At 49.8% G+C, this 14,963-nt stretch overlaps 1 protein-coding gene across 1 annotated transcript in view; it reads right to left on the minus strand.

Moving 5' to 3' along the window:
• The window catches only part of Nell1 (neural EGFL like 1), an 834,960-nt gene extending 826,497 nt beyond the window's left edge, over nucleotides 1–8,463 (minus strand). The window contains 2 exon segments of the mRNA XM_038313841.1: nucleotides 342–470; nucleotides 8,334–8,463. Of these exon segments, the coding sequence (XP_038169769.1) occupies nucleotides 342–470; nucleotides 8,334–8,388 (184 nt within the window). The 5' untranslated portion in view covers nucleotides 8,389–8,463.
• Between the last annotated feature and the right edge of the window lie 6,500 nt (nucleotides 8,464–14,963).

The following is a 14,963-nucleotide window of genomic DNA, read 5'->3' on the forward strand; positions in this document are numbered from 1 at the left end:
GACAGGCACAGGTACAAGCAAAGACAGAAACTATCAGGACAAAAATGATCCCTAAGCAAAGCGCGACTGATCAGCAGCTTTCAAAGTTCTGCAATGCCGTTCCTTACGGGTCCCTCCACCCACAGTCCTCGGGTGCACATTTCGCTGTCGGATCGCGTATCTTTCCACCATACCCCCTTATGCCTCGCCCCACTCTCAGAACACCCCCTGTTAATCACACACTTCAGGAGAACACGAGAAAAGCAGCAAAGGGTATCCCCAAACGCAGGAAGGGGAGCACACCCCCAGACTCCTCCTCCCCTATCCCCCACCCCATGCAAAGAAGGATAAAAATTTTTTACCTTGAAATAGAAATGCTTTGCTGGCATTGTGTAGTCCGGCCACCTGAGTGACCCCCAGGGTCGTGTTCACAAGGTCGAGCTCTGTGATAATGTCCATCTGAAGATCAGGGTCCATCCCAAAGCCCAGCACTGGGGAGAAACAGACAGTGTAGGTTTAGCAGACAGAATGCAGATTACAAAGGAGAGGGGTGGCTGAGATTCATCCAAGGCCATTAGCAGTGCTGCTGAGTCGCCCTGGGGAGGACAGAAAAGCAACTCTGCCCTACACTCCCTCTGAAGGCTCAGTTTCTTCGTACCCTCCCGCAATCCAATCTGTTATAGATGGCTAACCCCACACTCAAACTCCTGGAGCCAAATAATTTTCAGAATTCAGAATGTACCACAAGTGGAGAAGGAACATGGCCAGCCCACATGCTATGTTTTATGTAACATCCTCAGCAAAGGCTGGCTCAGGGCCCCATAATCACAATCTATGATATTTCTAGACTGAAGTACGATGCTTTCTCCTAATGGACTTAATTAGCCCAACATCCGTTTAGGTCACATTTTGTCACCAAGTGGATTCAGCTCAGGACAGTTTTGTTGCCTGATAAATTGTGAAGAAAGTTTGGGTCCCTAGACTTTTTACATGTGAGGATGGGATAGATGTGGGTCAGGACTGTGGTGCTAAGCAACCTGCCTCAGACTCAAACCCTGAACGGAGCAACTCCTATGGCCCAGGAACCACCCCCTGCAACACAGTGGAGAAGGAAACCGTCCCTACTGGAGAATGGTGGCAGGAAAGGGGAATGCTCAGACTAGCAGGTACATATGCCCCTCCAAGGATTCCAAGATAGAAACTTAGACGCCCTGACACCTCTTACTAGGGAAGAAATGTGCCTGAATCCCCTTGTCTGGGATGGCGGATCCCCGAGGGTGTGTCTTACCCAGGGAGTGCTCTGTGGAATGACTCGTTCATGATTGCAAAGTGATTTCCAATTACATATATTAATAAGGCTACAGATCACTCGGAGAGACCGTTGTTTGAAGCCATTCATGAAGACTCTGCTTAGCTCCACTTAGCATCTCAATGGTGGGTTCTGATTGCGCAGTTTTAATCAGCAACAGCTGTCAACTCCCCTCTGATGGCAATGCAGTCACCCAGGCAGAATGCAGAGAGCATGCACCCAATTTGTCCCACATAGACTCAGTGAATATTCATCAAGACTTCCTAAACCCCCACAGTCCCGCCTGTCCCTCTCCTACCCCTCCTGACGATATAGATTAGGGGAAGGAAATGCACCCTTCCCTTCCCCTTTTCCTACTAGAAAGCAGAATCAGGAAGGGTGCTTTGGAGTTGAAACCTATCATTGTCAAGATAGGAACTAGGTTAATTCAAAGGCATGGTGCATTTGACTACCTTCTTGATTTTTGTCAGCCTCCTCCCTAAACAGCCCCATCTTCCAAGTTCAGAGTGAGAATTTTGTCCTGAGATGCAGCCAGTTACAAAACCTCATGACCCAAAGATAGCTCTCTCATCCATTGCTTGAATTCATTTATCAGCAGTTTGAGCATGGGCCGCCTTCAGAGCATACTTGTTATGGGCACTAAGGACATTCTCAGGCAGCCTTTACTCCTGAGAGGGAGGAAACAATGAGGAGAGTTTGGCAATAAATACAGAAAGTATTGGAATCGAAAACAATTCAATAGGGGAATGGGACCTGGCTAAAGGAGCAGGGCCAAAATCTGAGGAAAAGCATGTCCACCTGTAGAGAACAGTGAGAGCAAGCCAGGAATGCCATGGACTGTTCTAGAAACAGGGATAGGCTGGGCTATAGCAGGATGGGTACAGGCAGAAAGAGATCAAAGGCGGGTGTTCTCCTTTTCTCTCCATTGATATGATAAAAACATTTTTCACAATCCATCAAGGAGGGAAATCAGGGCAGAAACCATAGGGGAACCTGCTTGCTGGCTCACTCGTTGGCACTCCTACAGGCTCATGCATAGCTAGCTTTATTAAACAGCCCAGGCCTCCTACCCAGGGAACAGTGCTACCCAGAGAGGGCTGGACCCTCCTGCATCACTTAACAACCAAGACAATCCCTCACAGACCAACCTGATGAAGAAAATTACTTAGTAAGTCTCTTCCTTCAAGGTCCATGAGCTGGGCCAGTGGGTAAGGGCATCTGCCAACAAGCCTAAGTCCCTGAGTTCAAGCCTCATGACCCACATGGTGGAAAGAGAGAACCTACTCCCACAAGCTGCCATCTGACCTCCAAACTTGTGCCATGGCCAGCATCTTCCCACCGCCTCAGTCTACATACGCAATAAGTAAATATTTAAAAATAATTATAAAGATTCTCTTTGTGGGTGACTCTCTTCTCAGTTGACAGTGCTGACCAGGGAGTGCAAAGGCCAGATTACAAAAGGCCTTGTGACCAGCAACAAGGACCGTGGATCTTATTCTGTTCCTAATGGGCTAATATTGAAGGACTGTGAGGTGTGTGAGAATGGCTTGCATTTAAAATATGGGTCTATCTTTAAGCTTCCACCAGTGTGCTACTGCTCATGCTACATGCCTGCTCCATTCACTTTGCTCAGGGCCTACTTGGAGCAAAGCAAAACTAGGCAAAATATCCTTCTGTTTTCCCAAGTGGCAGCCCACGAGCCTGCTGTCAGGACTTGTGAGCCCGGATGCCAGCTGCTCCATGATCACCTTGAATAGACAGGAAAGGATCTAATATTTCAGTTTGATCTATAGTGTTTCTGAACCCATACAGCACAAATTAAATCAAAGAGGATCTCAGAGGACTTCCCCGCTGTCTTTCCCTGGCCAGGACCTTTGTAAGTGGTTGGTACATGTGCTGTTGGGCACACATCAAGAGAGTGAAGCATCTCTGTTATCTCATCCAGCCTCCCACAGGACCTGGCATTGGATAGGCTCTTAATTCAGAATGGGTTATATATTTGGTATATGGGGTATATGGTCCTCACTGAGGTAGCAATGACCTCAAAGCAGTAGGGAAGACCATGAAAAGACAAGAGGGCTGGTGAGTCAAGTCTAAACAGACTGTGGTTACCCTAGTTAGGGCTACTGTTGTCGTGATGAAAGACCATCACCAAAGCCTAGTTGGAAACGAAAGGAGGTCTTTGGCTTACATGTCATTGAAGGGGCGCTTCTTACTGGCTTGCTCCCCGTGGCTTGTTCACCCTGCTGTCCTCACATGCAATGAGACGGGCCCTCCCCCATCCATCACCTATTTTAAAAATCACCTACAGGCTTGTTTGCTTACTGCCTGATCTTCGGGAGGCATTTTTCTCAACTGAGGTTCCCTCTTTCCAAACAACTCTCAGTTGTGGCAAGTTGGCATAAACTAGCCAGCACAATGGTTGACTGAACAAATGACCTCCAATCTTTACCCAGTCCACATCCACCCTCCGTGCAGTGTGACTTCACAGTTCCTCCTACTGGAGTGAATGAAGGCCACCTCTTCCTTGGCTCTGAACTCAGCTGTGTACCCTGTCTTGGCTATGGTGGCATCGGTGACATTGTTTATAAAAGCAGACTTGAATGTGCTCACATGATGGGACTTCTTCGCCTGATGAGATCATAGCCTTAGGAATGGGTCCCTAGTCCATGAGGACAGTGCAAACACACAGGGGAGACGACTTGCCTAAATGTGGAGGGGCATTCAGCTGGACCCTCCTATATATCGCAACACCAGACCCACCTGCATGCATCTGAACACAACCTGTTGCTGCAAGTCACGACTTGAGGTAACTTGCTGTATTGTGGCAACGGATAATCACTAAGCTGATCAGCCTGAAAATACACAAGTGTCTCCATCTAGGGGGTCTGTAATGGGACAAACCTAAAGAGTACCCAAGCAGACCCGGTGGAACTGACAAAGCACCCTAATAATGTCCCCAAGTCCCCATCCCCAGATGTGAACACAGCGCCCTCAATCCAGAACATACTGTGAAAATGCAAGTCCTCTATCATTGGGAAGTAGCACTCCTGAGAACCACAGTTTCCTCATCTGTAGAAAGGACAGTGCGGCCCCCCTGACACCTCAGGTCTGGGTGACGGCCTCACAAAGAGTCTCAGGCTACATACAGTACTCAGCTGGGGTTTGGTTCATGTGCCTCTCATAAGACTAACTCTCAAACCATTCCAGTCTTGATCCTGCATTCTGCAGAAGTTAAAGAAGAAACTTAGGTGGCCCTTTTCCTGGCTGCAAACCATTTTGCTCTTTATATGAAAACATGCCCGCCATACAAATGGAAAAAAGAGAGAGAGAGAAACCAATTGGCTTCCAGATGCAGCTCTGTTCTCTGCTTTTAATTAGACCCTCTCAGGACAATGCCCAATGCTGATGGAATAACACATTGCACATGGCATAGGGAATCAGGAAACCCATTAGTAAGGAGCCATCATCATGGCCTCTCCTGAACCTTGCATCACGAGAGACGCTACCTCCATCCACCATGTTCCATTTCCAGGCTTCAGTCTGCTGTCCGTGCAGCCAGCCCCTGCCATTCACTCCCTAGAAAAGTCTATATTAAAGTTTTCTACTTTTGACATAGCTGTTCCACAAATGGCTAAAAGCGGGCATTAGAATTAAGCCGGATAAAAAGCTCCTGGGGAGGAGCTATCTTCGGAGCCCGGAAAGCAGCAGTCGGTGTGGTAGAGACACTTGAGGTCTACATCTGCTGTTCAGAACTCACTCTAGCTGGGCTACCTGCTGTTGGCCGGGCCACTGCTGGCTGCTCCTCAGCCCTGGCCAAGGAGCGCTCCAGCCCAAAGCCATTCAGTTCCCCTTTGATGCCCAGGACTGAGGCTTCCAAGCACAGCTCCCAGGGTCTGGCTCTCTTCAGATCTAATCCACCTCATGGGAGCAGCTGCTTTTCGGGTCCATGCAGAGCAAAGTGACACCAGAAGGAGTAACAACCTCCTCTAATGACAGGATTGCATGGCCACTTGATCTCTTCTTCTTTTTGTTTTTATTTTCATGTTTTTGGGGGGCTTTTTGAGACAGGGTTTCTCTGTAGCTTTGGAACCTATCCTGGAACTAGCTCTTGTAAACCAGGCTGGCCTCAAACTCACAGAGATCCGTCTGCCTCTGCCTCCCGAGTATTGGGATTAAAGGTGTGGGCCACCATCAACCAGCTCCCCTCTTAATACCTTGAAGAGCAAGGTTCTCGAAGAATATACTTTATGATTCTACAAGCTGGCACCTTGATAGAATTGGGGAAGGGGAGGCGCATGCTGAACCACCTGGGAATTGCTTCAAATAGAAAAATCTCTCCTTTCCAGCAGGGGGCAGCAGGAGGCACTGAGTGAACACCTGGGGATGTGGATGTTTTGGGTACCCTCTTCACTCTCTACCCTAGTGACCTCCCCCAAAATAAAAACTGGAAAGCAAGGAAGGCTTAAGCACCGAGCTCACTGTACAAGCTCCACGAGAAAACCTATGACTGTGGGATGCTTCTGAGTCTATGCTATGAGTCCACCCAGCCAGCCACTCCAGTGTGCCTGGAAAGCCCAGAGCCGGAGAAGGGTGCACCCCACCCAGTCTCCACCCTGTACTCCAAAGGTTCTCTGGGTCAGAGTGGTGTGGGCAGCTTCCCCCACGGAACCTGCTACGAGGCGGTGGCATGTGAAGCTGTCTCTGCACTGCAGTCTTGCTTTAATTAAAATGTGTCAGATAACATCTACTCATTTCCATTAAGTGCCGGGGAGATCGGAGCAGCTAAGCGGGCCACGTGTTTACTTCATCGAGGACTGTTAAAATCCCAGACAACAATTGTCTAGCTTGACAAATAAACTCTCCAAGCAGCTGTTTGGAGCCTGATACAGTAATCACCAGTCGGCCTTTGCAACCTAAAGATGGATGTGGGATGTGGGGATGGAGCTTTCTGTGCAAGATCAAAGAGGCTGTTTCAAAACTCCCCACAGCTACTCCCTACAGCTACAAGAAACTCCAAACATACAAAGCAAGGGACAATTTCTTCCGTTTCCTTAATTCTTCCAATAATTTATGTAGGAAAGATAGTACTCCCGAGAAGCACAATGGTTGGCCCTGCCTTGGGGACTGGTTGAGGGCGGTCATAAGTTGTTCCTGTCTTTGCTCTGTGCTTCCTTGGGCCTGAACTAAATCCTCCCTTATCCCTCCAAAGCCTTCAAAACACAAGTCACACCTCACCTCACATCCTGGGCAAAGCCTGTCAGGTCCACAGCCACCTCTCTCCACCATGAAGTCACCTTCCCCTCCCATGTATGTCCAGAACACCAACTTCTCGCAGCCCACTTCTCCTCCCACATCCCCAGGTGCCAACAAGAATACTTTCCAGTTCTTACCAAGATGCTCTGCAGAGCTGGTAAGTTCCCCAGACATCAAGAGCAGAATCCTCTGTGTGCAGCACCTAGCAAGCCACTCGGGGTCTCTGCGACAGAAGTCTAATGGGAACTCAGCCTGGCCTTGCATGCACATGGTTTTGGCAACTTTTCAAATGAGTAATGAAAACAAAGGATGTTGGCATTTGGGTCATAATATGGAAAGATACGACAATGACCACCAGGCTGCTTCTTCGCCATCTGTCTGCTCCCTGTCTTCCCTTTCCCTGTAGGATGTGCCCTGCTCAAGACTCTTCTCCTCCTCCCAGAGGATAGCCCAGCACTAGCAGGTCAGCCCTCATCTTCCTGGGGCTAGTTCTGGTTGTAAGAAGCAACTGTGCTGAGCTCCTCTCAGCCTTGGGTCTAGTGACTGCAGAGGGAGCACCCGAAAGACTCTGAGGTTCTTTTGTCCCTAGAGAAACATTTCCTTATCAGTCTAGGATTAAGCAAGGGAAAGCCTTCGTCCAATTAGGTCCTCGGAAATGAGAGGGCCTATCAGCCCAAGAGGTGCGCCTTTAGCGAGAGCGGAGGGAACTTTTTAAGTCAACTAAAGGGGGGTGGGGGTCTCAGTCCTCTCAAGGTAAGCCAGCTGCCTGGCCTGGGAAAGAGACTGAACCTCTAGAGGGGAAAACAAGGGTGATAAAGGAGACGCGAATAGAGGGAAAGGGAATGTCCATGCAATTGGAAGTCTGTCGTCTAAGGCAGTCTGATGTCTGGCTACCAAAAACTATCCCTTCCACTCTTGGCCCTGTTCCTCCACTTCCTACCCCCACCTAACCCCGCCCCTGTCTCCTAACAGCTACTACAGCTCAGTGAAGTAGGCTACATTTTCCAACCCCCGGGACTTGGGGTCAGGGAAGCCGGTGGAAGAGGAAAGAGGGGAGAGAGCCTTAAGAGTCCTCACAACCACACATCCACAGGCAGAACCTAGTGGGGACTTGGCCATCAGGCCAGTCCCTTGGATCCTGGTCTCCGCCCTGCAACCTTTGATGATAGCTGGAGAAACAAGGTTTAGGGGTCAAGAAAATCTTGGGTTGTCCCCACTGGTCCAATTTCGCCCCCTAATGTTCGTTCGCCCAGTCCTTTGGGATGGGAGTGGGGTAGAGGAAATCACTCCTGGAGTTCCCCTCAGGGAGCCATGTAGGAGCAACAGAAGAGCTCGCCAGGTCCCGTTCTCTCCTGCAGCCCTCTCCCGCGAGGCGTCCGGCTCCTGGGGCCCTGGCCGCGCCTGCTAGCTGCAAGCGCTCCCTGTGCGGGTGGGACTTCCGCGGCTCGGGGACAGTCGCGTCCACCGAACCTTGCAAGTTCAAGGATGTAAGGCTCGCTGGGTGCGCGGCAGAGGGTTCTGACTCCCAGAACCGGGAAGCTGGTTGCTAGCCTCACTTGGGTGCGACCACTGGGCCGCACCCCTCACACTGAATGCCCGCAGCTGCGTCCCCAGGGAAGAGGACGCTCGCGGGGGCATCTTCCCTAGCGCTTTTACCCCGAGCTGTGCCGGCACGCTGCCGCCCTTCTCTAGCGGGTTAGAGCTAGGGTCCACGTCTCTGCATCCCGGAACAGTGCTACCACCACCACCACCTTCCCCCATAACCCTCCTAACGCCCAGCCTTGCTTACCTGTCCTGGTGGCGCACACACAAAACCACAAAACTAAAATCACATCCATCGGCATAGCTCCGGAGGCTCCCCGCCAAGCAGGGTGCACCAACGCCGGCAAGAAACCAATGCTTCAGAAAGCCGCGGCGCTCTGGGCTTGAAGCCGCCAAACTTGCTGGCGGGCGGCAGGGGAGGTGGCTTGGCAGCGCCGGGTGCCGCGCTCGGGGATCGCGCCCAGGAAAGCAACCCCGGCCGCCCCGCCCCCAGCCCACCCCCCCACCGCGGACGGCGGCGGCGCGGGGCTTGGGCCCTGAACCCCGCTGCGGCTGCGCTCCCCCTGAGCTAGGGCGGGAGCGCGGGGCTCCGCCACTCCCGCAGGTTGCCCAGGGCGCTTGTGCGGATCCCGCTAGCCTCCAGAGCTCCCGAGCAGCAAGGATCCTGGCTACTGGCTCTGCGCGGCTTCACGCCCCCGCCTTTGCCACTGCGCCGCGCTGCGGGCTGCCCAAGTTGCCACAGTTCATCCCCGCTGGGTCCGAAACCGCCCAGCCTGCGTGCGTGGGTTTTGTTCCCTGGGGGAACACCATCTAGGAGGGGTCACGGAGTGCTCCCAGCCCCTTCTTGGAAAACAACTACTAGCGATTCACTCCAGCAAGTGGGTGGGGAGGAATAGGTAGGGGGTAAAGGAGGTGATGGTTGAGTCCCGAAGGCCACTTGTACTTTATGTCTATCCCAGGCCAGAGGCTCCCTGTGACTGAATGCTGGCTTTTAGGGGTACTGGTGGAGGGTGCTGAGACGCAAGGTACGGAACAAGTCGCTGAGCTTAAGCAATCTATGGCTGAAATTTAAGGAGTTTTTGCAAAGCCTCTTTCTACAGGCCAAATGCTGCCACACAGGGGAAGTTCTAAACCATTTTTTTCCTCCTCTCTTGTGTGACTTTATGGATGGTTTTCTCCAAACCTCGTTCTCTGGGGGCTCTCTCTCTCTCTCTCTCTCTCTCTCTCTCTCTCTCTCTCTCTCTCTCTCTCTCTCTCTCTCTCTCTCTCTCTCTCTCTCTCTCTCTCTTTTCCTTTGGACCTGGACTAGAGTACCGTTCTGTAGAGAAAAAAGCTGGGCTTTGCTGGCGACCAGTGGACAAGCAGAGGAGGAGTGTCTCCAGTCTAGGAGTGTCTGTTACCGAACCGCCCTAGGATGGTCCCTGTCTGCGGGCTAGCTAGGGCTGCTGTAGTCACAGGACCTGAAAGAACACAGCCTCTGGTTTACACATTATGTTATGTGACTCTGGTTTACACGTTATGTTAAGTGTCATGTGACTCGAAGCCCCCAGGGCCCCAGCTTCCCCCAACACCCTCTGAGGTGCATAAATCCACACTTTCTGGAATCCCAGAGGAAAAAGATTAACTTCTCCAAAGAGCCCTACTTCGTTCCCAGGGGTTCCCTCTGGCATTTACACATTCCCCGTGTTCCAATAGCCTTAAATCCACACACATTTAGCCCCAGGAAACCAGTGAAGATCACAAACTTAGTGGCACAGCTTCTGAAGAGGAAAGGTTTTGCCTATACGTCCCTCTGACCTTCGCTCCATTTTTCAGGACGTTGTATATATATTGTCCACTTACTCCATATACGACTTTCCCTGGACAGGTGACGAAAGAGACCGTGAAAGTTAAGTCTCTGCTTGAAAAGTGCCTCCTGCAGTGCAGATTAACTGGACTGTTACAGAATGGGCGATGTGAAGGTTCAACTTACTCTCCAGCGTGCGTGTGTGCGTGCGTACGTGCGTGCATACGTGTGTGCGTGCGTGTGTGCGTGCGTACGTGCGTGCATACGTGTGTGCGTGCGTACGTGCGTGCATACGTGCGTGCGTACCTGCGTGTGTGTGTGCGTGCGTGCGTGCATACGTGCGTGTGTGCATGAGTGTGTGTTTCTGGGTGTGTGTGTGTGTGTGTGTGTGTGTGTGTGTGTGTGTGTGTGTGGGGGACCAGAAGATGTTGCATGCCCTGCTGCTGGAATTACAGGCTATGTGACATGCGTGCCTGATATTTATTCTTTATTTATTCTTCATTTATTTTTGACTTTTAATCACTGAACCATATCTCCACATCCAACTATTATTTTATTGGTTATATATCGGAGGATAACTTTGAACCCTGATCCTCCTGCCTTCTCCTTCTTAGTGCTAGGATTATAGGTCTGAGCCACCACACCTAGTTTATGTGGCGCTGAGATTGGAAATCACAGCCTTGTGTATTCTGGGCAAGCAAGCTACCAACTAAATTGCCTCCCCAGCCACTTACTCTCCAACTTTCTCAAAATTCAACTTGGCCCCAGAGCGGACCCTTATTCCTGGAGTGTGTTGCCTCTAACACCAACCTTAAAACTATACACTTTGCAGGAAATAAGATTTCCATGTCTTACTGGGCTTCCTGAGTAAGGACAACATATACCAAGCTGCACTGTGAGAACCATGCCCCCTCCAACTCTCCTTCAGTCGTAAAAGCTGCTCCATAACCTTTAGGGGCTCTGAACTGTTTTTCCCAAGCTCCTCTTTTTGATTTCAAAAGTCCCAGAAAACCTCAAAGTCACAGTGGACCCAACAAAGGGAAACTGTGGCTTAGATTTTTTTTTTTGAGCCCTAATCTTCAAGACTGTGTGGCCTTGTCCTGTGGGATGGGGTTTCAGTGTGCTTCATTTTCAAAACTTAAGTGAGACGTATGTTCTGTTACAGCTCTGCAGCTTCGCTTCCCTGAGCGGTAACAGGAGTTAATCTCAACAAGCTAATAAATCTTCCCTAGATAACTAAGTGCCCCAGTCTCCTCAGGTAAGGATTTGGGGTGTTGGGTCAGCAGAGAATAGGCCCAGTGAGTTTCTGAGGTGCAGAGAATAGACCATACGCTATGTGAATGTCCAGTGGAGGAAGATGGACATATAATGGTGCTCCTGACAGCCACAAGGCTTACACCTTGAACCTAGATCTGTGTTAAATCTTCTGGGGACAAAATGCCACAAAGTGGGTGCTGAGTAGCTGGGGACTGGAATTTTCCAGTGGTAGAACTTCCTGTGGGTCCCTGTGTCTTTCTAAGTAATGCTAAAGAAAGCCATTTGTTACACCAAGTTAGACTTGGAATCTTTCTTCGGCCTGTCTGCACCCTCTTTATTTCCTCCTCAGGAAAGTCAGTCAACATTGTAGCATAGATTCCATTTCTGTGAAATCTCCAGAAAAACAAACTTATAGAAACAGGAAGTTGACGAGTGGTTTCTCTACAGAAGGAGTCGGGAGAAGGATAGGGGGAATGATGGCTAAAGAATGTAGGGTTTACTTTGCTGGGGGTCACAAAACATCCTAACGTTGATGGGTGTATGGCTTTCAGAGACTTCACAATATGCTAAAAAGCCATTGGATTACGTACCTTCAGCAAGTCATGTGGCATGTAAATTGTATCTCCAATTATTTTTGGAAACTTCCTCAATGATGTCTGTAATACAACCAAGTAGGACTCTTGGTTTCTGGTTTCTCCCTCTGCCCAAAGATGTTCCCTGCTAACTTCTCAGGGAAGGTGCTAGCCTTCACTGTGTGATCCAATCAAATAACCCACAGTTACACTCAACAGCCCTCTGCCTGCATGCAAGCCATTAAACCCTGCAGAGTCCATGAGGAAAGAGGGGGTCTTCTTAGCATCCCCAGCTTTTCCCTCTGATCCATTCTTATTCTTCACAGCTGCTCTCACTGCCTCCATACTTGCCCCTTACAATTCAGTCACCCATAGCGGAGACAACTGTATCAAGTTGTATTGTGAAGGCACCCCACGCCTTGGTAGCAGGACACAAAGTAATCAAGCTGGAATGGAGCCTCCAGAAGTGTCCTGTCTGCTTGCTAAGCTTTCACAGTCCTGGAAGGTACCCCGCAGGCTACTGGGACAGCATAGTCATCAACAGTTCTTACACAACTGTGAACCCTGCATGCTACACTACCTGTCTGCCAGACAAGATGTACCCATTGGTACATTAGTGGCATGGCCGTAAAGGGGGTAACCCACCATCTTTTAAAGATATTTATCAAATCATATTGTCCCTGTGTGTTTTAACAATCTAACTAACTCTCAAGGCCCTTACTCAGCTTCTTACCATGCGCCCTCACTCAGTCTACATGGGCTTTCTTGCTGTTCCTCCCACAGACTAAATATCTTCCCAGTGCTTTGTTTTCTTCCTACCTGGAAGGTTACATCCATAAACCTTGTGTAGTTCTCTTTGAACATGACTCTTGTATCTCTGCTAAAAAGTTGGCTCCCTGGAAAGATGCTGCCTATAGCTGTATCTCATCAACCACCCATAGTTCTCAGCTTCATTCGTGTTCCTTGTGTATGGTTATCGAAACAATATCACTCACACAATGACTTGTGTGTTCCGGCTGTAATACAAGCGCCCTGACAGAGGAGGTTTATCTTTCTGGTTCACCTCAGTGTCTCTCCACCAGAGCAGTACCTGGTACAGTCTAGAGGTTTGATATTTGCTTATTGGATGAATGAATGAATGAATGAATGAAACAATATGCTTGTCACAAGAACCAGCATAGAGGGCGTGGCTTTTCTTCTTGGCAATGACCAAGGCAACAACCAGACTGCTTTGTCCTGTTGGTCTCTGGGGCTGCTCTAAACTGACTTACTTTGAGACAGTGGCTCCCACAGAGTGAGGAGGAGTGTGACATCCTTGTCAATATACAAATTCAGTTCATAGATGGGGGAGATGTGAGATTGAGAAACTATGCCCCTCTTTTGTGGCTTTCTAAGCGCCCCTTCCTAAGTCTTTGTCCAAACAGCCTTGGCACGTCTTCGCATTAGGGGCAAAGGATCAATTTCCTTACAAAATGAGAGAAAACAGAGGACTGGAAAGTCAGCGCTTAAGAACACCCACTGCTTCTGACACAGGACCCGAGTTCAGTTCCCAGTACCCTCATCAGACGGCTCCCAGCTGCCTGGAACTCCAGAGCCAAGGGAGCTGACAGCCTCTTCTGCCCTCCACAGTTACCCGTGCTCACACATGCATTCACACACACAGACACACATGGGTTCACATAATTAAACTTTTTAATTAAAAAATTAAATAATACATATTTTTGAATGGCGGCAGTGAGGGGCTGGTGTTATCTCACGCTGGACTATGCCTCCCAATCTGCCCCTGGTAACTAAGATTGAGACCTTATGTAGAAACAGGGCCTTTGTACAAGTGATTAAGTTAATCAGAGGCCATCAGAGGGAACTCAATCTAATATGACTGTCAGACTCCATGTTTCTGGAAAGTAGACCAGAGGAGACACCAGGAAGAACAAGGGAAGACAGAGGCAGCTGCAGACTACAAAGAGCAGGGGGCTACTAGGGACTAGAGGGGGCAGGACAGCATACTCCCAGAGGGGTTCAAAGAGAGTTCAGCCAAGGCCCTTGATTTCACAGCCAAAGCTGGGAGTGGCTAAATCTCTGTGAGTCAAAGTTCTCAGACGTGAACAGCTCAGTTAGGACGGCCCTCCGACACCAGTAAAGCACCAGTTTGCTGGTGGAGCGAGGAAGGTGTAGCAACATCCAAGTTTCCTCCACAGGTATGGCAGGCACCAAGGGCCCTGCGGGAGCTGGGGCACAGGTAAGAGAATGTGCCTTCGGTTCTTGAAAGGCGTGTGCATTCAGAGATGGGTCGGATGGATGTGCCGTCCCCTGGGCCACTGTTTCTACGTGGGTATTTAGGCTCTGCTGATGAAGGTATAGCTTTTCTCTAATGGATACAATCAACTTCAATCACATCTAAATTAGAAGAACCTTTTCTTCTTCTTATTTAGCTGTTGTAGCCAGTCTTAGAGCTTCAGACGCTTTTAAAACAGAGCTGGATGTGGGTCAGTAGGGAAAATAGGTAGAAAAATCTACAGAGGGATCCTTGGATAGAGACAGTCCATGGTGCTTCTGATGAAGCTGTTCTAATTCATTACACCAACAGCCTCAGGAGAAGGTCAGGTTTCTAAGGATGCAGTCAAGGTGTGGGTGAGTGAAAGGTAAGCAGGTGTCATCCAGCCCAACAGACCGGGGCAAGCTGCTCCTCCTCCGTCGCTGGGTCCGTGATCAAGGAGGACCATGCTCAGAGTGGTCGCAATGGATTAACTCATGCATTCCCCCTAAACAACCTAACTAGCAGATGGGATTATTATACCTATTTTATAGACCCGGAAACAGCCATGGTCCTGATAAATAGCTGAGCCAAGCTCTCAACTCAGACAGGATGACTCCAGGCACTCCCTGTATTATTAAACTATACCATGTGTCCTTGGATGAAGCCTATGAATTCATTCTCCTTGTGGAGGTCTTTAGGGACCTCAATCCAACCACAAGCCAGAGCACTACTCCCTGTGCGAGATCTGAACCAATGGAGAAATACGAAAATTCAGCAGGAAACCAACACGTCCTCTCATTAGTACAAGGGGCAGTCCTAAGAGAGCAGAGCCTTCTGTGAAAGCCAGAACAGCCTGGCCATCTGCCCTCCCTCCAGGCTCTACCCTGCCACGGCCATCTGCCCGCTGAGCTGAATGAGAACAGAAAGCTAAGTGACCTCATCAAGAAAGAAGGGCCAAGGGTTTGCCTCTTTCCTCTGCATGGGGTGGGAGAGAGGGAAGTGGGT

This window comes from Arvicola amphibius, chromosome 12 (assembly GCF_903992535.2).
Source record: "Arvicola amphibius chromosome 12, mArvAmp1.2, whole genome shotgun sequence".
Taxonomy (NCBI): Eukaryota; Metazoa; Chordata; class Mammalia; order Rodentia; family Cricetidae; genus Arvicola; species Arvicola amphibius.